We start from the raw sequence: 25,112 nt of genomic DNA on the forward strand, positions 1-25,112 counted from the left end.
CGACCCCTTAGGAGAGGGAACCCTTTAAGCGCAGAACAGATAATACACGTTTTTTGCTCCTTCTTCATCACCCTCTCACCATTACTACGTAAACCTGATTTATTAGGGGTTTAGAAGTGCAAAACACAAAGCCTAACCAAAGGATTCGTTGTGATTTTCTCTTCTCTGAGTGGTAAATATTCGATTTTTCCCCATCTATTCATTCTTTTAACCTTTCCCTATTGTGTTATTATTTGCTTGGCAGGCCAGCAGATTTATTTAAAACACCAGTTTTTTTTTTTCGTGATTTAGTAGTAATTGCTTTCATGTTATTTTCTAATTTTTGCGTGCTCTTTTCGATTGCTTTTGAACAGTGAATTGGATTCATTGACTGAAAATCAAAATCCAAGCTTTTTATTGTTTGCTGAAATGGGTGTTTGAAATTTTTTTAGTTTCATATGCTTATAGTGTGTTCGATGAATTGCTTCTATGAATTTGGTGTTTATATAATATATTGTATTTTAACCCAAATTTGAAATTAGAGCATTTGGCTAGCAGAGGCGAATCTAGGATTTTTAGGACATGAGTGCACCACTACAAAGGGAGAAAAAAGAAAGTATTAAGTAGGAAGCAATCCCTGTTCTTTAGCTAAATAACTCAGACCATTCAATCCTTGTGAAGCATGGGTACCAGGCGATAATATTAGATCAATTCTAGAAAATATATACATAAAATATTTAATTTTTCGGAGTGACCACAGGTTCACGTGCCCCATATCTCTTGCCTAAATTTGCCTTTGGCTACAACTTTTACATTGAACTTTCGTTATGGTTTGACATGATTCTTGGGTCATAGAGATGGGATGTCTTTGATAATACCATTTTTTTATTAGTCTTTACAACGACAAAAGTGCCTCAATCCTGTACTAGTTGCAGGGTCAGCTATATGGATCCACTATTTAGTCTCTACTTGAACATAATTTTGATATTTTAGCTTCATTGGTCTCATAAGGGGACAGTATGCTTTGTAGCTCAGGTTTCTTACTATCTTTTTGAGAGTGTTAAGCACTAAGAACTGATTTGTAACTTTTCTTATTTAATTATCCCTGCAGCTGAAAGAATTTGAGCAAACTTCAGGTCTGAAATTATGGCGAGATCATTATCTCAAATGATGTTGAAGCGTTTTGCAGCCTATCCGCTTGCACGTTCATCTGCTATTGTGAGAATTGATATTACTCTCATCCTGCTTATGCTTACTGTTAACAATGCATCAACTAGTGCCTTTTTTCCACTGCTTTGTCTAACCTAGCTGGTCGCATGCAACATAAAATTTGAGCTTTACTATGAGGAGTTCCTTACCTTCTTTTTTTACCTTTGAACTTTGTGCATCCCTTTGCTCTGCGCTGGACACTATAGCTTATCTCTTCGTTACCTAAATACAATCTGGGAAATTATGAACATTTGGTTTAATCTCTTCGAAAATATGTCTCCATCTGGTATCTTCTCATGAAATTTTGGGGCATCAACTTTGGTACTAATTTTTTTAGCCCGTTAACGGGATAAGACAGAAGTGTTTCTTTTTCCCTAAGGCTCTTTATGTTATATCTGTTTGAAACTATTATGCTTAGCTGTTGCTTGATTTGTGTAATAGACATCAAGGTCTATCTACCAGGGTGAAGTGCGGTATTCAACTAGTGTGCCTAGTGATCCTGACACTCATGAAGATTTTAGACCTACGAGTAAGCTTGAGAGTTCAGGTCTTTCTCTGGAGGATATTGTTGAGCAGGTAGCTTTAGTCACTATCTATTTTCTGTTTGTTGTCAAGTCAAAGCTCTTTTATTTTCAATATTTGAATATAGAGATTGTGTTATCCTTTTGGCTTATATGCTGTTCTGTTAAGTGTTCAAATTTAGTTATTCTGTCGGTCTTCTATTGTAGGATGTCAAGGAAAATCCTGTGATGATATACATGAAAGGTGTTCCCGAATTTCCTCAATGTGGATTCAGCTCATTGGCTGTCAGAGTGCTGAAAGCATACAGTAAGTCCATATGTTATAAATGGTATCTCTTGTTCTTGGATTTTGCATCTTCTTCACCTGCAAGTGTAGGTTTCTGCTAGAGGTCAATTTTTATCAAGGAGTTGCAATTTATAATTTTCTGGATTCCCCTCATTATTATTATTCAGATAAGAACCCTCAGAATCATAAATTGAACTATTACTAGTATTAATATTGTTATAGCCTGGTCTTAATTAGTTTTCATCTTCTTACCAATTAATATGGTCTTTGCAGATGCTCCTATAAGTGCCAGAAATATCTTAGAAGATCCCGAGCTTAAGAATGCTGTAAAAGCTTTCAGGTTAGTTTGATGCTAACTGGTCTATGGCTCTAGAAATTTTTTATTGACGAATTTGTAATTGCATTTTTTTCAAGGGATTGATGCTTTATCACGACCCAACGCTACGGGCCGTGACTAGTGCCCAAGCCGGCACCCGTACACATGTTACCTATAATCATACATCGCGCATGAACGAACCGATATAAGCATAAAAAAAGGAAGACATAAAGTCAAAGTTACTGTCTCGACGAGTTATAACCTTTAGCAATATCGCACAAAAGCAAGCAAGGTCGTCATATATATCTATAGGGAACGTCCAACAAAACATAAGCCGAGAAGGCTATCTTCGTTACAGTTGCCATGATAAACATATATATTCACGCAAGCCCGACAAGCGTCGCCACTACAATAGGTACGCACAAGTCATAACCGTACAACAAACAACACCCCGCACCACGGACCCACGCGCTGCGACCACGGACCTAAGAGTGACAACGACGTCGTATGACGGACGGCTGCCCCGCCGTACCCCCGAACGATAACATATGTACCGCCTCCGTTATACCACGAAACTATACTCGGAACAAAGGAGCACTCACAAAATCGAGTAGTATATCCTGGGATCGGATCTCCGAAACGAGCGTTCGCTGCTCGCGGCATGAACGCGGCCCACTTCGAAGAAAGGGGTCGGTCATTTAATATGTCGAGTATATAAAACATGAAACAAAAGTAAATAGAATCATATCTACGACAAGTGAACGAGATTGATACAACAAAGTTTGTACAAAACTTGCCTTGGAACACATTTCATCTATATCGTTCTTATATCGATGTCAATATATGTTTTATAATCAACCGTATAATCATTACGTATATAACATATATAACGTGTCTAGGCCCTCAGTGAGGGACTTCATTAATTGTAGTCATAACATCATAAACATAAACATATACGTGTCCGGCCCTTTAGTAAGGGACTCTAGATTGTAATCATAACATCATAAACATATTCGTGTCCCGACCTTTAGTAAGGGACTCGGTAATAAGGAATACATGCCCTCACAGCCTCCATCTCCAAAATCATCATATCATCATATCACCATCATCATCATATATATATATATAACGTGTCCCTCACAGTGAGGGACTCGGTGAAATAGTATAATAGTTGTGCGCACGAACGTACTACGGCCCGGGACTCGATGAAGGATATAGCGGTAAGCACGAGCGTTAATAATAAGCAACCACATAAAAGTAAAACATCTTTGAGACTCAAATGAATAGTAAACTAAATCAGTTCTCGGACATCAGGACACTAATCACATTAAATTCTTTCCAATTACCATCATAACTACATTAAGGAACGTTTCAAGATTCATATACATGTATCACCCTAGCATGTTACATTTTATAAAAATCAAACATACCTATGCAATTCCTTTTAAGAAAGAGAACCCCTATACATTACATACAAGTCAATCACGTAATAGATAGCGAGACCATAACTGGAAACTATTCCAACATTTTCAACATTAAGGATGAATAACAATCACATGTCATACTAGGATTTAGAGGGGAATCACCCTTTTGGCTCGGACATATCTTACTTACCTCTAGGACATGCCAAAAGGAGGAAAGAATAGGCTTTGCGTACCTTTAGCGTTTAGTCGTATAATAACTTGTACTTGCCGCCCAACAACGCTTATCTATATCAAGATATCAAGAGCTACGCTAGTCTACAAAGGATTTTAATACGCACTCTAACGCTACAATCCTTTCAAACGATTAGACGACGTTTCGTTCGCATCCAAACCAACTAGTGCTACAAGCTAACATTGCTAGTCATTCCTTTCTTATATCATTCCAAACTTGTTTAACATGACTTAGGGAACTTTGGACAGCTTGTATATCATGCAATTCAGTCCTAACTCACGGCCAAACAGCCCATACAACAATACCATTTCACCTTTACTACATGTTCATAATAACATTCAATCATTCAACAACATTACTTCACTTCTAATCTTAAAACAGTCCACGGTTTGGACTGCTTATACATCTCAACATGATTTGCTTCACTAACACCTTAATTCACATATTCAACATACATACAATATATCACAAAGTGCATAACAACAACAATCAAAATTTGGCACAAAACAGTCCATAATCTTCCCTAAAACAGTCCCCTTACACGGCTTCAATGTCATCCCTTACAACCCCATGATTTTCACTCATTTATCTACATTACAACACCTCCAATCCCACAATCCAATATGTGCACAAGAAAACCAAACATAATCCCATTCAAGTCTACTGACACATGGCTCATTTAAACTTTAAGAAAACAGCCCAATTCTAACATGCACATCATAAACCAATTCTACAATCTTAGTTCAATTACATATGGTGGCATATATTTATCTACCAACAATACATGCAAAAAATGGAATCGACCATTGCTACCAAGCTCACGGCTCACCCTCAAATTCAACCACAACAACAACAATCCAACAATAACATGCATGAATTATACATTCAAATCTTCGTACGCAACACTGAGAACAATGATCATTCTTACCTTGCAACCCGTCTCTTTGACCTTGGTAGAGATCTTATTCAACTCTAAGCGGAATTACACCTCCTTGTCTCTTCCCAACAACTACTACACGTCCTTATACACTTGATGAGGAGTTAATTTGCTTGGAAAATGGATTTTTGGATCAAAATGGAGGAGGGTGTTCTCGGCCGACTTGTGGCCAGAGCCTCTCTCTCTATCACTATCTTCTCCAACTTTGTAATGTTGAAATGAAATTCTAGTGGATTATGAATCACGATTCTCTTTATATGTCAAAGTCCTGAAAGTGGACATGTGTCCCCAAGTTCTTAGCCAATAAGAGTTGGCCAAATCAGTGGGACCCACACGCCACTTAGGCTCACTAATGATGTATTAAGTTCTTAATCTCACTTAGTCATCCAATCTTGGTCAATTAATCCTTATTCTCCAATATTGTTCTTATACCAAACGAAATTCATAGCCTATTTGATGCGTCGAAACGAAATCGGAGATGAAAACCTTACGGAACCCTAAAATCGCTTTGTCTTTAACTTGTCGCACTTTAGCTTTATAATGTTCCTATGTAAAGATACGGGACATAACATTCTTCCCACTTTAGGACATTGGTCCCATCGTTTGCCCTAACCCTTAACGGGGTCTTATAAGAATCGGGAAAAAGGGTTCTTTTATCAATAGCACATAGATTGATCGGATCATTTACATATTTAAGTAAGGAGTTTAGATTACTGTGACGTAGTAAACAAATGGGGATTTCTTCTTCATCTCCTCTCTCGCCGACACCCGTCGTCATTCTTCCCGTTATTATTCCGCCACAATACTTTAACCGAAACCACGTCTTTGGTTCGCAATCTCCGATCCGACGGTCAAGTATAGCTATCGGGCGCTCTTCGTGGGACAAACTTTTCTCGTTACTTGGACATCATCCGTTAGAAAACACCCCAGACGGATCTATACACTTAGAAGCATGGATACATGGAATACGGATGTCTTTGCTCTCCCAAATTAGTGGTAGATCTAATAAGACAGGCAACTGGCCTACTTTGGATAACTCGATAAGGTCCGATGTATCTCGGACTCAACTTTCCTTTCTTACCAAACCTCTTAACACCCCTTCATGGGTGACACCTTCAAAATACCCAATCGACACGGAATTCTAGGTGTCGACGTCGATTATCTGCATCGACTTCGTCGACTGCGGGGTCGCCGATAATCTCTCCCCGAATAAGTTTCACTTTTATCGACGACTCGCCGAATCATATCTCGGGCCTATCAACTTAGTCTCACCCGACGTCAAACCAAATTATAGGTGATGGGTGACCTCATAAATATACAGCCTCACACGGCTATCCGGATACTAGCATGGTAGCCGAAATTTTATTATATCTAAAACTCGATAAAGCGCCAGTGCGATCATCCCAACTACCCCCTCGAAATCAATGACACGGCCCGTAACATATCTTTGTAGTGTCCGGATAAGACGCTCCCCTTCGTCCGTCGATCGAGGATGAAATCTTTGTCTTTGAGACTCACTCCGGGTCCCCAATCCCTTCGAAAAGATCTCCCGGTAAATTGGGCGCGCGGGCCACCGCGCCGTCGCAGATAATAGCCGTGAATCCCCGTACGGTCTTACTATTTCCCCTCGATATATGACCGCGCATAATCTTTCTCCGTGATTACGTAGTCTAGCGGCGTAAACGAGCGCTGATTTTCGTCCTTCATCAACGATGACCCACGACAGTCATACTTCACGAGCGAGGGTAGACACGTGACGAAGTCCATATTGATTACCTCCCGTTTCCGGTGTAGAATCTCCGTCTCTGCAATAGTCCCCCCTGGCTTTTGATGCTCGGTCTTAACCGTCGACAATTTGGACAACGAGCAACAAGCTACGCTATATCTCTTCGTACCATCCCTTTCTACATGCGCATCTAAGGTCTGGGACACATCTTAGTTGACCACCGATGAACGAGTAACGGCATGGCCGTGCCTCCCCACAACCTAACCGGGGCCGCAACCCCCTGTGACCTCGGGCACATCTGCCTTTTGTAACGAAGTGCTCCGTCGTACGTAACTTCGAACGGGGTCTACTTTCGACGTGCTATACCTCTATAATGTACAAGAATAGTGTGTCCTCTCATCGGTGCTTCTTTCTCTTCTACAATAGATGACTCGACGACACCTCGCACAATTATTCTTCACCTTTCGAGAATCCAACAAACGAACTCGGCGGCTAACCGTCGAACCTCGTGGACTATCTCTTTCTTCCCCGCCGCACATGGGTACGTACGCGCCTTACGTATTTACTACCGAGTGCGTCTGGCTACCACGTTGGCCTTTCTGGGTGATAAAGGATGTCAACATCATAATCTTTTAGCAATTCTGTACATTCTTTTTCGCCGCAATTCGGCTGTTGTCACACGATGTCCCCGAGACTCTTATGATCGGTGTAAATGTCAACACGTACGCCCACAGAACAATGTCTCCATATTTTCAACGTGAATTACCCTTTGCTAACTCCCGAGGTCATGGGTGGGGTAATTTCTTTCGGTGGCACACGGCGTCGGGAGGCATAAGTTAACTTTATGCTTTGCGTCGCATCAACACACGCGACTATCCCGATACCTCGAAGCATCACAACAACGCACATGCCTCCTCGTCCCCTCCTCGGAAGAAAGTTGGGGGATGGAGTCTAACAACTTATTTTCAACAAATAAGCTCCGTTCACAAGCTTCTCACTCCGATCGACCACCGCCTTCCGTGTTAACCTCGTTGTGTGCGCCGAGATCGAGCAAACTTTTCCACAAACCTCCGTAAGAACCTCGCTGTACCCCGAGAAAACCACGTACCGCAGGGCGCGTAGTTCAAAGCACGTCTTACCACTCTCTATTTTCTCGCGAATCCACCCGAATACCGTCAACCCCAACAACGCGCCCCCGTAAAGGCCACCGAAGTCAAATCCGTACCGCATTTAGAAAACTTAGCATATAATTTCCCTTCGACGGCATTGGAGGATTTGGCAATACCCTTGTTGGTTTGCAGATGTCTTTCTCGACCGCGAATAAATAAGCATTATCATCAATAATACAATCACAAACAGACGATAATTATAAAAAAACGACGAAGACAAAGATATCAATTCAACAAACAACAATTTAACATAAAAACAAATATTGAAACGAGCGAAAGATCCAAATTCGTACCTAAATTTTGGAACAGATAAGACGACACAAAATGTAGGAAGAACGAAGAACAAAAAAAGAAAAGAAAAGGGCAAACGACGAAAATAGAAAGGGTTTTTAATGGGGTAAGGGTAATTTCGTCAAAAAACTTTCATTAAACAGGCGGCAGGGGCAAAAATTAAAGAAGGCATAAATGAGGGGAAAAATATAAAGACCAGCCTAAAAGAAGGGCACTCCGCGCAAAAAAAAGTTCGCTGGAATGGCCTTATTTTGGGGTGGTCTTTAATTTTAGTCCCTCAAATTGGTGGTCTTTAATTTTTATCCCTAGCCTAATAACATGAGGTTTGAGATTCGAATTTCGGCTCACCAAAAAAAAAAAATCGCAAAGGTAGTTCTATAACAAACTTTAGCCTATTCGGGCCAAAGTTAGGCATGCAGGCAAAATTTCAAACTAGAGTTTTGGCCAAAACTCTGCCTTAAGACAGAATTTTACCTTCAGGCAGAATTCTGCCTTGCGAATCTAAGTTCTACAATATTTTTAAAAAATTTTGATTGAGCGGAGGTTTGAATCCCGAATCTAGGAATTTTAGGCAAAAGGAAAAAATTAAAGACCATCAATTTGAGGGCCAAAAATTAAAGACCAATGCATTTGAAGGACACTTGGCGCAAAAAAAATGTTTTTTACTAGGCCATCTCCCCGTTTGCGGCCCAGGTCCCATATTGTGGACATTTTTCTTTTAAAGCAACCTAACATTTAAAAAAAAAAAAAAAAAAATATATATATATGAAAATATAATAAAGATAGTTTCTGCATCTTTACTCCTAATATATAGTTTCTGCATCTTTACTCCTTCTGTCCAAATTAAAATGTCCTGGTTTAACTGGGCACAAGTATTCAGGCGATCTTTAAATTTTTATTGTTAGTACTGTAGTAAGTAGGATTGGGCGCTATAACGGTAAGATGATTAATTTTTCAAAGTTTGAAGTTTTATTTTATGGTATACGATACTGAAAAAGAGAACACATAACGCAAGAAAAAGATTTTATTTTTGAGAAAGTATAACAATTTTGAGAGAATAAAAAAACAATATATCGGATAGTTATTGCATTGTGTGGAGTGCCCTTCAAATGTCTTTAATTTTTGTCCCTCAAATTGTTGTTCTTTAATTTTTTCCCTTAGCCTAAAACTCCTAAGTTCCGGTTTTGAACCCCCGCTCAGTCAAAAATTTCGTTAGGTAGAACTTGAATTCGCAAGGCAGAATTCTGCCTGAAGGTAAAATTCTGCCATAAGGCAGAGTTTTGCCCTAAACTCTACCTTAAGGTAAGATGTACTATGTAGGGCTACGTATCGGGTGGTTCGGTTCGGGTATAAAGTTATCGGTTAAACTTATCGGTTATCAGTTTGTAGACATATTAAACCGTTAAAGAACTGTTAAGATATCAGTTACTGGGTTATTGGTTAATCGGTTGTTGATCGTTATCGGTTCAACCATTAAGATTTCACATAAAATATTTTCAAGAACAAAGAACACATTTTCAAAACTCAAAAGTAGCTTCGAAAAAAAATTATCATTACACAACATAATAGTCCATCCAGTTGAGGCAAGAATCTAGCATATGATCGAAGTAGGGAACTCTTAAAGGTACCAATTTGTGAAATTCAAGCAAGAGAACCTGACCAGTTTTAATGGATACGAGAGGAATGGAAGAAGAGTAAAACAGTGAAAATAACTTCAAATGATTCAAATAAGTAATATTACTGCTACATTTTCCATACGAGATGCTCTGAGAAATAAAGTGAACCCTAAATCTAGTCAAGTGACTTTATATATGAAAGGGTATAATTGTAATTAAATAAATGATTATCGGGTTATCAGTTCACCCATTAACAAAAGTTTTCAAACCGAGACCCGAACCGATACCCCAATAACCATAGCACATCACCCGATACCCGAACTAATAACCCATTAACCCGAACCATTAATCCAATAACTCAATAATCGGTTCGGGTTATTGGTTTAAACGTTAATATGCACAGCCCTAGTACTAAGGCATAGTTTGCCTGCAAAACTCTACCTTAAGGCATAGCTTGCGTTGTGCAAACCGCCCCATCGTGCATAATTTGTCCGCAAACTCGCCTTGCATGTAGAGTTTTGTAGGCAAACTATGCCCGATGGGCAGAATTTGTAGGCAAACTCTGCCTAGCGATTATTTTTAAAATTTTCGCCTGATCAGGGATTCGAGCCTAGAACCCTGAGTTTCTAAGCGAAGGACAAAAGTTAAATACTTTCATCTTGATGGACAAAAATTAAAGGTCACCCCAAAATAAGGACATTACTGCGAATTGCCCATACAATAATAATCGGGCAATTCGCAAAATTGCCCTTCTTTTGGGGTGGTCTTTAAATTTTGCCCTTCGGCTAGAACCCATGGGTTCCAGGTTCGAACCCCCACACAGTCAAAATTTTTAAAAAAAATCGCAAGGCAGAGTTTAAATTTCGCTATGCCCCCACGAAGATACTTCGCAAGGAATTACCAAAGTTATGCCTGACCCGACGTACTTGGCATAAGTATGCCGGTCCGCATAACTTTTAGTAATTCCTTCACAAGTTTGGCCGGGTCCCAAGACAAAATGTGTCTTGCCCAAGTATGCCCCCTACTCCAGCATAAACTTGTTAAGAAATTACCAAGGTTATGCCGGACCCGGCATACTTATGCCAAGTCTGTCCATAAGGCATGAGTATGCCGGGTCCGACATAAATTTGGTAATTCCTTAACAAGTGTATGTCGGTCCTATGATGCGACCCAAACCTTGCCTTGTAATTTTTTTTTTAATTTATGCTCGAGCGGGGGTTCGAACTCGTAACCTCATGATTTGCGTGAACGCTCGCAGTTGCAATGCGAAGGGCAAAAATTAAAGACCGAAATATATGAGGGGCGTAATTTAAAGACCACAAATATGAGGGGCAAAATTTAAAGACCACCCCAAAAGAAGGTCAATCCGCGCAAAAAAATGATAATAATCTGGACCATAAGTGCATTTGGGCCAATGTCGTTGGGGTGACACTCCCACTGAAGTAAAGCCATGTTCTTCGTGCGGATTCAGGGCCTACTTTCATTTTGAAGCAGGATTTTCTTTTTTCGGAGAATCCGATAGCACGTTATTTACTATTTATTCTATATTGCCAATCATTGCTAATTAAATGTCATTGAGTTTTCACATTATGTGGGATCTATAACTTTGATTTTATGATATGATCTTGGGCAATTGCCACCTTATGATATAGAATTTTGGGTTGAGTTTAGTCTAATATTCATTTTTTAATCATGATATCGGAGTCATGCTCATCCCAATTATCACGATTTACTTCATGTTAGGCCCTCTTTTTATATTTCCACGCTTCAGAAATTCAATCATGTGCGTGAGGTTGTACTGAGTGTGGTCTCCGTACTTGATTGTGTAGTTGTTTTTAAAGGCCAACGCATAACATCTGAACTCTTCTTTTTTTCTTTTTGTGCTAAGAAAACTCTTGTTACTTAAGTAACGTAAGAGTTACAAGTTTCAAACTCTAGCGAGATCGTTCGTTCTAAAGAAATAAGCAAATTCCTACTAGAGCTATATATGTTTCATGGAAACACAAGAAATACAACTACGTTATAAACATTAATTAATACATGCATATAAGTGCTAAGAACTTTTGGACTGTTCTTCCGTGCCACCGCAGCAATCAATTGTTATTTGTTACCGATGTTCAAGAAAAGACTGTTTCGTCATAGTAAAGCAGTGTCTTTAGGCCCCATGAGTTTGAAATCGTTCTTCACTCCAAATAAAATCTCTAATTAGTTGAAGACATCAAGTGTTGTAGTGGGGCTTCCTTCTTCTTCTTCTTTTTTTGGAGGGAGGGGTTGTTTTGTTATTACAATTTAGATGTACCTCCAATAAGAAGTAAATTGCCAAATGGATAAAATATTTTAGTTTAAATATTGAAGTAAGATAGAAGAACGTCGTCGTACTTGTCTCAATTTTATGTAAAAAAAAGACTCCTTAAATATTCTTTGAACTAGTTGTTGGGAAAACCACAAAATAAAACCAGTACAATAATAAATAATATTTTTTATTTAGCAAACTAATACTACTGAAAATATACTTGGAAAAATAAATATTACTATGATAATATATTTAGTAAATATGACTTCGAGTCGTGTTGAAAGACTATCCAAGAAACTATTTCAAAGAATGTGAAATGTTTCTCAGATTAAACAAGTCCTTCTCTAATTAATTAGAGGATACAGAATCAAAGCAAAATTAAATAATACCAGCAAGTTTCAATGAAAACAAACAAAAGATCTATATATGAAAAGAGTAATAGTGGTTAAAGAACTTTTTATAAAAAGGACACGAGAGAATTAAAGTAGAGCACGAGATTAGCTCTGTTGTTGGATAATTATTGTGAAAACTCCTAAGCCAATTTATAGTAGTAAGGTGGTAGAGTACTTGGCAAACAAGTATACTTGCCATCCAAGTACACGTACTTGGTAAACAAGTATCTTGCCAACCAAGTATTAATCTTGGCCAATAAGTAAATTGCCATTTCTCCAAGTAATACCAATATATAAATTATAAAATATTTAAAAATCCTTTAAAATATCACTACAATCCCCCACTATTTTAAAGAATTTTTAAATAGAAGTGTAAAACTTCATTGGATTTGCATGTCTAAAATGCAGTAGGTTTGGTGCCTTTTGGGCTATGAACCAAACTTAGACCGATAAAATTTAACTTACAGAATTACTGGTGAAATATAAAATTTCTATGAACCAATAATTCTTGTTGTAAGTCAGAGACTTTATCAATCACATTTCGACTCGGTAATTTTGTTGTTCAACGCGGTTTTGCGCCCTAGGCCATGCACGTGCCTAGTTATTCATGAGAGCTCTAGAGACTAGGCCAATGTCTCATAGGAGCGGCCCCACTCCACTCTCATATACGTGAATTCATCAAGTGTACACTACTTTAAATACACCATCCATAAGGACTATGAATTCATTAAGAGTTAATAACTCATCCTCACAATTAGTAGCAGTTCAAGCACTCTCTTTAAGTGTGCATAGCCAATATCGACTTGTTATTACCCATATGAACCTACTTCATGGGATCTCCAATCACATAGGTTGGGTTACCATCTCTATTGACAATCATATGGTCTTAACCCCATCTCTTTTGATGTTTGAAGAATTAATTTTCTTCCCACGGGTTTAGGCAGTGAATCGGCCAAATTCATTTCTGACTTCACATAATCAATGGAAATTATTCCATCTCTCAGCAGCTGCTTAACGACATCATGTCTGAATTTCATGTGTCTACTCTTACAATTATAAGATTTATTCTTTGCAATGGCTATTGCTGCTTGATAATCACAATGCATAAACACAGGAGGCAACTCATCCTTTATTAAAGGGATATTTGCTAAGAAATTTCCCACCACTCAAATTTCGTAATCCGCCCTAACTCCGCAGCTACAAACTCGACTCTATAGTTGATCTAGCAATGATCGTCCACCGATTTCCACGATATTTCACCCCCACCAAGGGTGAACACATAGCCACTAGTGGATTTTGTCTCATCTGAATCAGAGATCCAGGTTGTATCACAATACCCTTCTAAAGTAAAGGGAAATCCACTATACATGATACCATAATTCATGGTACCTCTCAAATATTTCATCAGTCTAATCAATGCAAACCAATGCTCATGATTGGGATTATGAGTATATCTACTCGCCTACACACAAGCATAGGCTATATCGTGCTTTGTAAAAATTCATTAAATGCATCAGACTCCCAATAATCTGCGCATATTTAGACTGAGCAATTAGGTCACAATTATTCTTTTTCAATTGAGAGTTAACATCATAAGGAGTGGCCACAGGTGTCAGCTCAAAACATTCAAACTTCTTAAGAAGTCTCTCCACATAATGTTCTTGTGACAGAAAATATATTATCATCACTCATAACTTTAACTCCCAATATCATATTTACTTTACCCAGATCTTTCATATCAAAATTAGTAGACAAAAATAATTTGGTACTGTCCACAATATTTAAATTTGTACCAAATATGAGCATGTCATCAACATATAAGCATATTATCACGTAATCTTTGTCTACCACTTTAGTATAAACGCATTTATCCACCTCACCAGTAAGAAAACCGTCTCTCAATAAGACTTGATCAAATTTCTCATGCCACTGTTTAGGAGCTTGCTTAAGGCCATAAAGTGATTTCATTAATTTACGAACTTTATTTTCTTGTCCAGTAACAATACATCCCTCAGGTTGAATTATATAAATTTCTTCTTCTAAATCACCATTTAAAAAAGCTGTTTTTACATCCATTTGATGGATAAAAAGCTTGTAGATTGATGCTAAGGCAATTAAAACTCAACTAGAAGAAATTCTAGTCACTGGTGCAAATGTATCAAAATAATCAATATTTTGCTTTTGAGAAAATCCTTTTGCAACTAAACGAGTTTTATATTTATCTATAGAGCCATCAGGATTAAGCTTCTTTTTGAAAATCCATTTACAACCAATAGGTTTTACACTAGGAGGTAAATCAGTCAAAATCCATGTATTATTTTTCATAATAGAATCAATTTCAACTTTTATTGCCTCTTTCCAAAATTTAGCATCAGAACAAGATATAGCTTCAAAATAATTTGATGGTTCATTATCGACAAGGAAAAGTTTGAAAATCATTTCCATACGAAAAATATTCCTTCCTAGGCCTTTTGCTCCTTCTCGCTTCCTCATTGAGGTACTCTCATTTCTTTCAACAGTCCATGAGAAATTTTATCGTACAAATGGGAAAAATATGTTCAAAAAATTCAGCATTCTTTGTCTCAATTATAGTATTGCAATCAAGCGCATCACTTTTCAACACAAGAAATTTGTATGCAGCACTATGTTCAGCATATCCAATAAGCATACAACAAATAGCTTTAGAACCTATTTTTCTTTTTTAGGTTCGTGCAAAAGAACTTTAGCAAGACACCCCCACACTTTTAAATATTTCAGATTAGGTTTATAACCTTTCCACAATTCATAAGGAGTTTTGCCAGTTCTTTTATGAGGAATTCTATTTTGTAAGTGACTTGCAGATAATGTAGCTTCACCCCACAAATTATCAGGTGCATTAGAACTAACTAACATGGAATTCATCATTTCCTTCAATGTTCTATTTTTCCTTTCAGCAACTCCATTAGACTCAGGTGAATAAGGCGGAGTTATTTCATGAATAATACATTCTTTTTCACAAAAAGCATTTAAGGACAAATATTCTCCACCTCTATCAGATCTAATTCTCTTGATTTTTCTACAAAGTTGATTTTCAACCTCGGTTTTATAAGAAATAAAAGCATTAAAAGCATCATCTTTATTTCTAAGCAAGTACAACTTAGTAAATCGAGAAAAATCATCAATAAAATTCACAAAATATCTTTTACCACCTCTAGTCATAGTCTGCTTTAAATCACCTAAATCAGTGTGAATCAAAGATAATAATTCAGCTTTTCTATTTACCGAAAAACATGACTTTTTAGTAATTTTAGCCAAAGACATATTTCACACTTGTCAAAATTATTTGAGTCTAAACCAGATATTAAACCAAGTGACTGCATTTTCTTTATATATGCAGTATTAACATGTCCTAATCTAGCATGCCACAAAAAAATAGACTCAACCATATAAGTAGAAGTAGATGCATTTTCACAGACATCATTAGAAACATTAAGCACAAATAGACCACGGTTATAAGATCCTTTGCCCACCAAAATATTATTTTTGGTCAACACAGCCTCATTTTCTTCAAAAGAAACCTTCACCCCAACTTTTCCTAATAATCCCACGTAAAATCAAATTGGTTTGGATATTAGGAACATGCAATACATCACTCAATGCTAGAATTTTACCAGATGTGAGTTTGAGAAGAACTTTTCCTTTCCCAAGAACTTGAGTTATCCTTGAGTCACTAAGATAAACAATTTCTTCTCCTTCCTCAACTTGGGTGTATGGCACAAAATTATTTTTATTTACACAAATGTGCCAAGTAGCACCAGAGTCTATCACCCAGTTTCTTACATTGGCCTCAATATTTATTTCTGAAATGACCGCAATAATTATATCTTCCGCTTCAGTCAAATTTATTTTTGACTTAACGGGATTGTCATTTCTCACAAATATTCTCTTGCACTAAGGTGTATTTTTCATGAAGGTTTTATTATTGGCTTTGGGCTTGTAACCATGTCCATTTACATACCCGAATTTTGGCATCATCATTTGGCTAAACTATGGACACATTAATGCATCTGCATCACCATGGACATTAGGCAAGATGACGGGAACGGAAGCAGCCATGACAACACTCATGTCGGTGTTGTCACTAATTTCACAAGCAATATTATTTGCCATAGTTTCTTTGATTGTTGGGAAAACCACAAAATAAAACTAGTACAATAATAAATAATATTTTTTATTTAGCAAACTAATACTACTGAAAATATACTTGGAAAAATAAATATTACTATGATAATATATTTAGTAAGTATGACTTGAGTCGTGCTAGGCACTGTCCTAAGAAACTATTTCAACAATGTGAAATGTTTCCCTGTGATTAACAAGTCCTTCTCTAATTAATTGTAGGATACAGAATCAAAGAAAATTAAATAATACCAGCAAGTTTCAATGAAAACAAACAAAAGATCTATATATGAAAAGAGTAATAGTGGTTAAAGAACTTTTTTATAAAAAGGACACGACAGAATTAAAGTAGAGCACGAGATTAGCTCTGTTGTTGGATAATTATTGTGAAAACTCCTAAGCCAATTTATAGTAGTAAGGTGGTGGAGTACTTGGCAAACAAGTATACTTGCCATCCAAGTACACTTACTTGGTAAACAAGTATCTTGCCAACCAAGTATTAATCTTGGCCAATAAGTAAATTGCCATTTCTCCAAGTAATACCAATATATAAATTATAAAATATTTAAAAAATCTTTAAAATATCACTACACTAGTTTCTACTCTTTTTTTCCCCAAATTCTTTGAACTAGTTGGACATTTAATCTCACCGATCACTTCATTTTTTTATTCAATTGCGAACCCTATGTTTTATTTTAACCTTTTAAAAACAAATAGAACTTATGTGTTTGTTTTTTCAAAATTTAAGTTGAAAGTTCGCCGAAGTCCTTCCAATACATAGTTGTTAGAAATTCAATGGTTTTAACTACGTTAGGTCAAAGCGTTCTTTTTAAGGGAAAACATTAAGTTGAAGTCTCCATCACAAGATGTAAAGCGAGTCATTCATTTGTCCACTTGATATACTAAAAAGAATGGTTGATCCAACTAGAATAGAAATATAGAATCTTGATTCGTATGATAGAGTAGTGCTATATGATTCATGATTGACCTTACTATCAATATCTGAATTTCTCCTTTTTATTCTCCGGTGAAGGAATGGGGTCAACTTCGTTGATGGTCATTCTAACTTTTATTTATTTATTTTATCAAAGTCACCAAAATATTTTTGTGATATCTAATTTATCTATATACTACTATAAAATTATTAAATAAATTATTTTGTAATCAAAATGTCAGTTAACTTTGTCTAAATATCATAAAAAAACACTTAGTAACAAATTTTTTAGGCAAAAACTCACGCAACTTTGTCAAAGTGTCATAGAAAATGCCTCATTTATTTCCGCATAATGACTTTTTATAATGCTTAGTCAGAGGAGTGAATTTTTCGTACAAAAAAATAATTTAGTAATTTCATACTACTTAAATGAACTTGAATGATTTACTTGTTACAAAAAATATTTTAATGGCATTGGAGCAATATATAAAATAAAACTTTAGTGATCATCAGGAAATTAACCCTTAACAGAGGTCCTCCCTTTGTTCTTTTAAAAAATCTTGTTACTTACCATATAAAATAACATTGTATGACAATCATGGGATAGTAATTATCCGGTTTAGCCCATCGTTATTTTATTACCAACTATAACCACTTTTTCACTCTTCTGTTTTCTCCGTTCCACTACCCTAGCTCATACCAATGGACAATGGGAGAGAGGAATACACTGGAGTGTTAAATTCTTCTACTTCTCTCCAAATGGTTCACGTAATTTCGCCCGTTCATCCATGGTAGAAACACTCATGAGAAACTCATACCAAAAGAATTTCGGTAAAGTGTTTATAAACACATTTTATACACTATTATACATTTTTATACGATGTAGAAGTGTGTATAAACACCTCTTATACATTATGTATAAACCCCTCTTATGTATACACACCTCTTGTATAAGATTGTATAATATTGTATACTAGTCTTGTACATCATTATACACCTTTATACAAGGTTGATACATTGTCTATTCTAAGCGTATAAAAGTTGTATAATATTGTATACCGTGAAAAAGTGGCTATACGGGGTGTAATTTAAAAATATGGCTGCGCAAATATAATTTTGTATGTTGGATTGTTTGAAAATTTCAATAATGTACAATCCAACATACAAAATTACATTTTCAATAATGTACAATCCAACATACAAAATTATATTCGCGTAGCCATATTTTTAAATTACACCCCACATAGCCACTTTTTCACTAAAAGATACAACATTATACATCTGAAATAGACAACGTATCAACCTTGTATAAAAGTCTATATTAATGTATAGAGTGTATAATAATGTATAAGAGGTATTTATATCCCAGAAAATTCAATTGTATACAACAATATACATCATTTTTTCAATTGTAGTGAGGGTACAAATATACGATAGGCTTTTGAAGTGAGGGGTACAAATTGAGCCATTTCGGATAATTTTACAAACATAAGCTATTTCAGGTAATTATTTTCCTAAATAGTCATAGAGGGTTCTTTTCCCTATAATTTTTCGCAATAGTAGACTAGTAGTAACTAATAGGAGTTATGGTGGAGTGATAAGTATTCTTTCGTCCTTAATCAGGGTCTCAGGTTCAAGTCCTTTAGGTACGGAGTTATCTTTGTTAGGGAGCGCTTTACCCCAAATGTCAGACTTTCTAACGTGAATCCAAATTTAGACAGAGTCCAATGCGAATACCCGACACCGATTGAAAAATAAAATAAAATTGACCAGTAGCAGTAAGTTAACTTTCAAAAAGTGAATCAGCAAATATCCTTTTTCTTAATTTTATGATAAAGGTAGTCTGAGTGTGTCGGCAGATCAATACGGGCATTTCTCGTGAACTTAAAGAAATTATAAAATGTGGTGGTCATTAAAGAAGGTGAAAGTGGGGGAAAAAGTGTACAGCAAGAGCACAATGTGGAAAAGCTGCAATTCATCAGGAAAACATATTGCGTGCTATTCATAATTCACAAAAGGAAATTGCCTTTTTCTTTCTTTTTTGTTTTTGTTTTTTTTTTCTTGGTTTTTTTTTAGAAATTGGAGAGGAAAAAGTGACCCCTACCATATCCTACATATGATGGGCATTGGGCCTTCCAGTTTTGTAACTTGCATGTTCTCAGTATGACGTTCTGTCCACGTCTCAACTTCACTTATTTTACTGGCCTCCATCCCTTTTCCCCTTAATGGTTTATTGGTTATATCTTTTCCTTTATAATTGTTCGGATTAATCTGAGTGTATTTTGATTAATTATACGGGATATGTACTATCTTCTACCATCAAAGATATCGAGTAATTTTGTCGTCTCTCAAGACTTGAGCCGATAGAAAAAAACTATCAAATGTTTCTGTTTTTACTAGAATTTGAAGCTAGACCTCATGGTTAGCATTCTACTTTATTGACCATTAAATCACACCCCTTCATGAGCGGATGTAGAGTGTAACTGATAATTTTGTCGTAGCTAATGTTACTCAATAAATGGCGCCAACTCATTTTCTTCATGAGAAACTTTAGTAGAAAAACTTTTACTATGAAATTTTGTGTTTCGTCACTAAAAGTATGTGACTCGTGTATTTAAACACGATTTTTTTTGTCACAAAAAAAGTGAACAATTAGTGATAAATTTTGTATCGTAGTTAAATATCGTATTTGGTGTAGTGATAGTTTTGGCTTGACTTTTGTTGAAAAATTCATTAAATAAGTACAAATAATTCATTTCGAACTCACTAAATCAAGTGAATTATGATAAAATCCTAAACCAAAACTCATAAAGTTCGAATCCTAAATGTATCTATCTGACCATTGGACTCTAATGGTTTACTGGTTATCTTATGCAGAAATTTTGCTAGTTCAATATAAATGTATACAGATTTACGCTTTGTTCTGTGTAAAAATTACTGTACCTAATCAATTCTCACCGATAAAAAACTACAATTTTAAAACTTGAAAAATTACATTGGCATTTTCACTTTTGTTTTTCGAAACAAACGAACTAGTCATCAATGGGAGGCAAAATTTGGACTAAAAATAGGGCAGTACTATCCACTCTCTGCCAAAAATGAGAAGTAGAGTCACATGCCAACTTCTTAGACACGTTGCCATTTCCCTAAGGTGGACTAACTGACAAATTGAGCAGTTGAAACTTCATGAATCTCTCAGAGCTTGTCTGTACCAATGGCTGTCTATTCTTGTTACCTTTCCTTTAGCTTGTTTGAGTATTCTGTGTGACTGTGTGTCTCACCTTATTGTCAATGCTAAGATGCAGAAAAGGGTAAGCATATTCTGTCCCATTCCTCACCGACACTCAAACGCCCTTAATCCTTTTTCTTTATTTGAGGTAGGGTTATGAAATTATAATTTAATGATGGAGTCGATTTCATAGTTATAAACATATTATAGTATATAATTAAACCGAGTCAAATATGATTATATACGTTCTCATTATGAGAAAAGTCATTTGTACCTATCTAATAAATATCACACACATATATATATGTTCGCCATCTTTTTTCGAGAACCGTCTAAAGTTTCAACTAAAAAGAACTAAAAAGGTAAATAATTTTTCATTATCTCAGTTGAAGTACTGAGGCATTATCTCAACAAGATCGATAAGATTATCTCGCCCTGAAGATCGAGCTCCTCGCATTTCAACTAGTCCCCGTGTTCCTCGAATGGATCTCTTAGTTGTTGAGAGGGTTGCCCAAAAGCGCATATAATGAGTACCTTGAAAAACTTACAAGTAAACCAGATATAAAGATGGCGAATAGGGTTGTTGTTTCCATTCTTATCATATTTATATAATTTCAAGAATCAATGGATCTATGCTAAGATCGTTTATTTACAACGGAATGGTATACAAAGTCAACAGATCGTAATGAATACAAAATAAGATTTATGGCTACACAAACTGTTGAAGATAGTTCTAGATCTGGTCCAAGAAGCACTACTGTAGGGAAGTTATTGAAACCGTTGAATTCTGAATATGGTAAAGTAGCTCCTGGATGGGGAACGACCCCTTTGATGGGTGTTGCAATGGCGCTATTTGCGGTATTCCTATCTATTATTTTGGAGATTTATAATTCTTCTGTTCTACTGGATGGAATTTCAGTGAATTAGGTCTATAAGAACCCCAAAGTCCTTACTTTTGAGTCCAAAATGAATCATTTAGAGCGCCGATTTCTAGTCCATTCTATTTTCTTTTGGTAATTCGATAGTGAAATTTCTTTGTTTCTGTATTTCTGGAGTATGAGTGTGTGACTTGTTATAATTGATCCTATTGATAGTACAGAGAATGGGTCTGTCATCTTGATAGAAATGGTTCTACTTCGTCAGATATTTATTCGAATATTTGGAACACGAAATAAATTAAGAAATATTTGAACTATGATTCATACTTAATATTCAGACCTCGCCAATAACTACACGATTACTCCTTTCATTGTGGAGTGATGAAGAGATTGTTGGATTTGAGCCTTTTTTACCTTTGACTTGAAATATACCTTTCTTAAAACCAAAAATTCAACCAATTGTTCAAATGGCACAACGACGACATACTAATTGTTAGTAGTATATAATTAACTAAATGAGATAAGGGTCAAAAACACATCCTACCTATCACTTTTTTAAGTTTCATACCTAAACTATCGAAGGTTGAAAAAACTACCTAAACTATCACTATCTACTTTGCAAAACACATCTCAAATTATTTCAAGATGCGATCTACACTCTCCATTTTATATAAAAATGTTGTCTAAAGTTGTCCACGTGGATAAATAATGTCACAATAGCACCTACATAGAAATTAACAAAAAAACTATTTGTTTTAAAAAACAAACTGAAAAATAACAATTTTTGTAAAAAAATATCAAAAATTATAGAAAATTAAAAAAATATTTAAAAAATGGAAAATTTATTTTTTTTAAAAATAAGAAAACAAAAATATCAAAAATTATAGAAAATTAAAATAAATATTTTAAAAAATGGAATTTTTTTTTTAAAAAAAAAAGAAAACTGATTATTTAGTTTTCACATTTTTTTTTTGGTTAAAAATCAACTTTTCCATTTTTTAAATCATTTTTTTCTGATTTTCTAAATTTTTTGATTTTTTTTACAAAAATTATTTTTTTTTTCATATTTTTTTAAAATCCATTTTTTTTAAATGCTGATTTAAAAAAAAAATACAGTTTTTTTTTATATAAAAAAAATATTATTTTTTAATTTCCATGTAGGTGCCGCCATAGCATTACTTATGCCATTTGGACAATTTTTTTGAGAAAATTTCAGCTTCACTTGCCTTTTGGAGAGTGAGTTCGCACATTTAGTTCAGGTATGTTTTGCAAACTAAATAATGATAGTTTAGATAATTTTCTCAACCTTCTGATAGTGTAGGTATGAAATTAAAAAATAAATGATAGTTGGGTGTCTTTTTTGACCCTTATCTCTAACTAAATAAAAAGATTTTCTCTTTAATATTTAAGTCTTTTAGATGTGACGATTCACATAATTTATCATATCGTAGATAGAGCCGGCAGAGATCCATAATTCGAGGCTTGCTGCCACTTATTAACAGGGAGGTACGAGATTCAGTAATTTGCGAAAGAGCCTTGTGGGCTTTGAAAGTTGCCTAAAAGATTAGATTCCTCAAGTGTGTCCATCTTATTTTTCCAAAAAGTTTTGGGAAGGAGTCCTTAACTTTTCGAATTCACATAAGGAAGTGTACAAGTTTCAGCAAACCAGAAGGAACGAGAAAATAATTGAAGTTGCATTGTTATTCCTCTTAGGAACAAATACTCTTATTCCACTAAAAGACCATGCGGTTTTGCAGAAAAGTCCTTCCTACTTGTCAGGTGTTAGTTAATGATCAGATTCTTCTCTTTACTTTCTAAAATTTATAGAAAATTCAGTCATTTCCTGCATTTTTTTTGGTTTTCTAACTCGGTATCCGATACTCACATTGGAGCCCGATTAAATTTGAATTTGTACGCGTAGGGCTCATTAGGGGGAAAAACACCATGCGAAAGATTTTTCAATATCCAGGACTCGAATCCGATACCTCTAGTTAAAGGAGGAGCAACCTCATCTGCTGCACCACATCCGTTGGTGGTTAGTGCATTCCCTGTAGTTTAGACTTTTATCTAAGATATCTCAATTAGTTTAATGTTTCATTATAGGCAAAAGACATAAATTGACCCCTAAAGTATCACCAAAAAGTCACTTTCACTCCTTAATTGTACTAGCGACCTATTGTATTACACAACAATAACATACCTAGTGTAATCTCACAAGTGAGGTTTGGGGAGGGTAAGATGTACGCAGACCTTACTTCTATCTTTGGAATAGAGAGGTTGTTTCCGATAGACCCTTGACTCAAAATAAATGTAACCGTACAGAAACTTAAGAATTATATTTAAATAATAGGAGGGTGAGATCAAAATTAAAGTAATTTTTTTTTTTTAAAATTTTAATAAAAAAAATAATTTTCAACCCCTCCCCTTCTTCTTCTTTATTCAACCACCACCCCCAACCCCTTCCCCTTCTCCTCAATCTTCGCGCCACCCCTCCGCCGGAGCTCCGATGAGCTCGTCTCCGGCAGCAACTTCTTCTTCATCAACTCAATACTGAAATGAAAAATTATAATTTTAAAAAATAGATTTTAATTAAAAAAAAAAATTCACTCCTTCTTCTCCATTTTCTTCTTCATCTTCATTACCACCACTCCCACCCCCTCCCCTTCCTCCATCTCCACGCCACCCCACCCCGACGCCCCAAACCCTTATTCTTCATCATTTCAAAGTCACAAACAAAAATTCGAAAATCTAAAATTAAAAAAAAATAAAAAATGGTTCTCTTCAATTCCACCATTTTTGATCTATCAATTAATGGATCAAACTCAATAGGCATTAGCTATGCAAGAAATCAAATCAAATCATCTTAACCCCTGTCATTAGCTATTTATAATTGGAGCTGGAATCAGCGGTTTTCATCAAAAGAAGAAGAAGAAGAAGAAGAAAGCGGGCTAGTGGCGGGCTGGTGGAGAGTAGAGAGGAAGAAGCTGAAGTAATTAAAAATTACTAATTACTACTACTGCTGATGTAATAGCAGCAGCAGTAGTAAAATTACTAATACTCCCTCCGTTCAAATTCATTTGTCCACAATTATTGGAGGATTGGTGGTGGTGAAACTGGTGGCGGATTGGTGGTGGTGAAACTGGTGGCGATGGTGGTGGCGGATTGGTGGTTCCGGTGAGATGGGATGGTGGTGATGAAGAAGATGTAATTATTGGAGGATTTTAATGGTTAATTAGGGATTAATTAGTGTAAATATAATTAATAAAAAGAAAATCAAATGAATAAAGAAAAGGAAATGCATATAAAATTAAAATTTAGGAAATTTAAGGCGGCGTGGCGCATACATATTGATACGATGTGTGTTAAGTTACACTTCCCTATGTTAACCGTCATCGTTTCAATGGGTAAATAAATTCACTTTTAAATATTTATGCTACAGGTGTGTAATGCGTCAAAAGATAGTTAAGGTGTGAAAGTGACTTTTTGGTGATACTTTAGGGGTCAATTTATGTCTTTTCCCTT

General features: G+C 35.7%; 1 protein-coding gene across 2 annotated transcripts; it reads left to right on the forward strand.

Annotated features, from left to right (window-relative positions):
- On the forward strand, positions 1 to 2,411 carry LOC132063715 (monothiol glutaredoxin-S15, mitochondrial). Of its 2 annotated transcripts, none has more exons than XM_059456396.1 (5): positions 1 to 172; positions 1,091 to 1,197; positions 1,651 to 1,764; positions 1,917 to 2,016; positions 2,269 to 2,411. In XM_059456396.1, the coding sequence occupies exons 2-5, from the start codon at positions 1,126 to 1,128 to the stop codon at positions 2,343 to 2,345; spliced, it is 363 nt and encodes a 120-aa protein (XP_059312379.1). In that variant the 5' UTR covers positions 1 to 172; positions 1,091 to 1,125; the 3' UTR covers positions 2,346 to 2,411. The 2 variants fall into 2 exon arrangements, with proteins under 2 accessions (XP_059312379.1, XP_059312378.1); XM_059456395.1 differs by having other exon boundaries at positions 2 to 172; positions 1,630 to 1,764.
- The last annotated feature ends 22,701 nt before the right edge of the window (positions 2,412 to 25,112 follow it).

The sequence above is a fragment of the Lycium ferocissimum genome, chromosome 7 (genome assembly GCF_029784015.1).
Source record: "Lycium ferocissimum isolate CSIRO_LF1 chromosome 7, AGI_CSIRO_Lferr_CH_V1, whole genome shotgun sequence".
Taxonomy (NCBI): Eukaryota; Viridiplantae; Streptophyta; class Magnoliopsida; order Solanales; family Solanaceae; genus Lycium; species Lycium ferocissimum.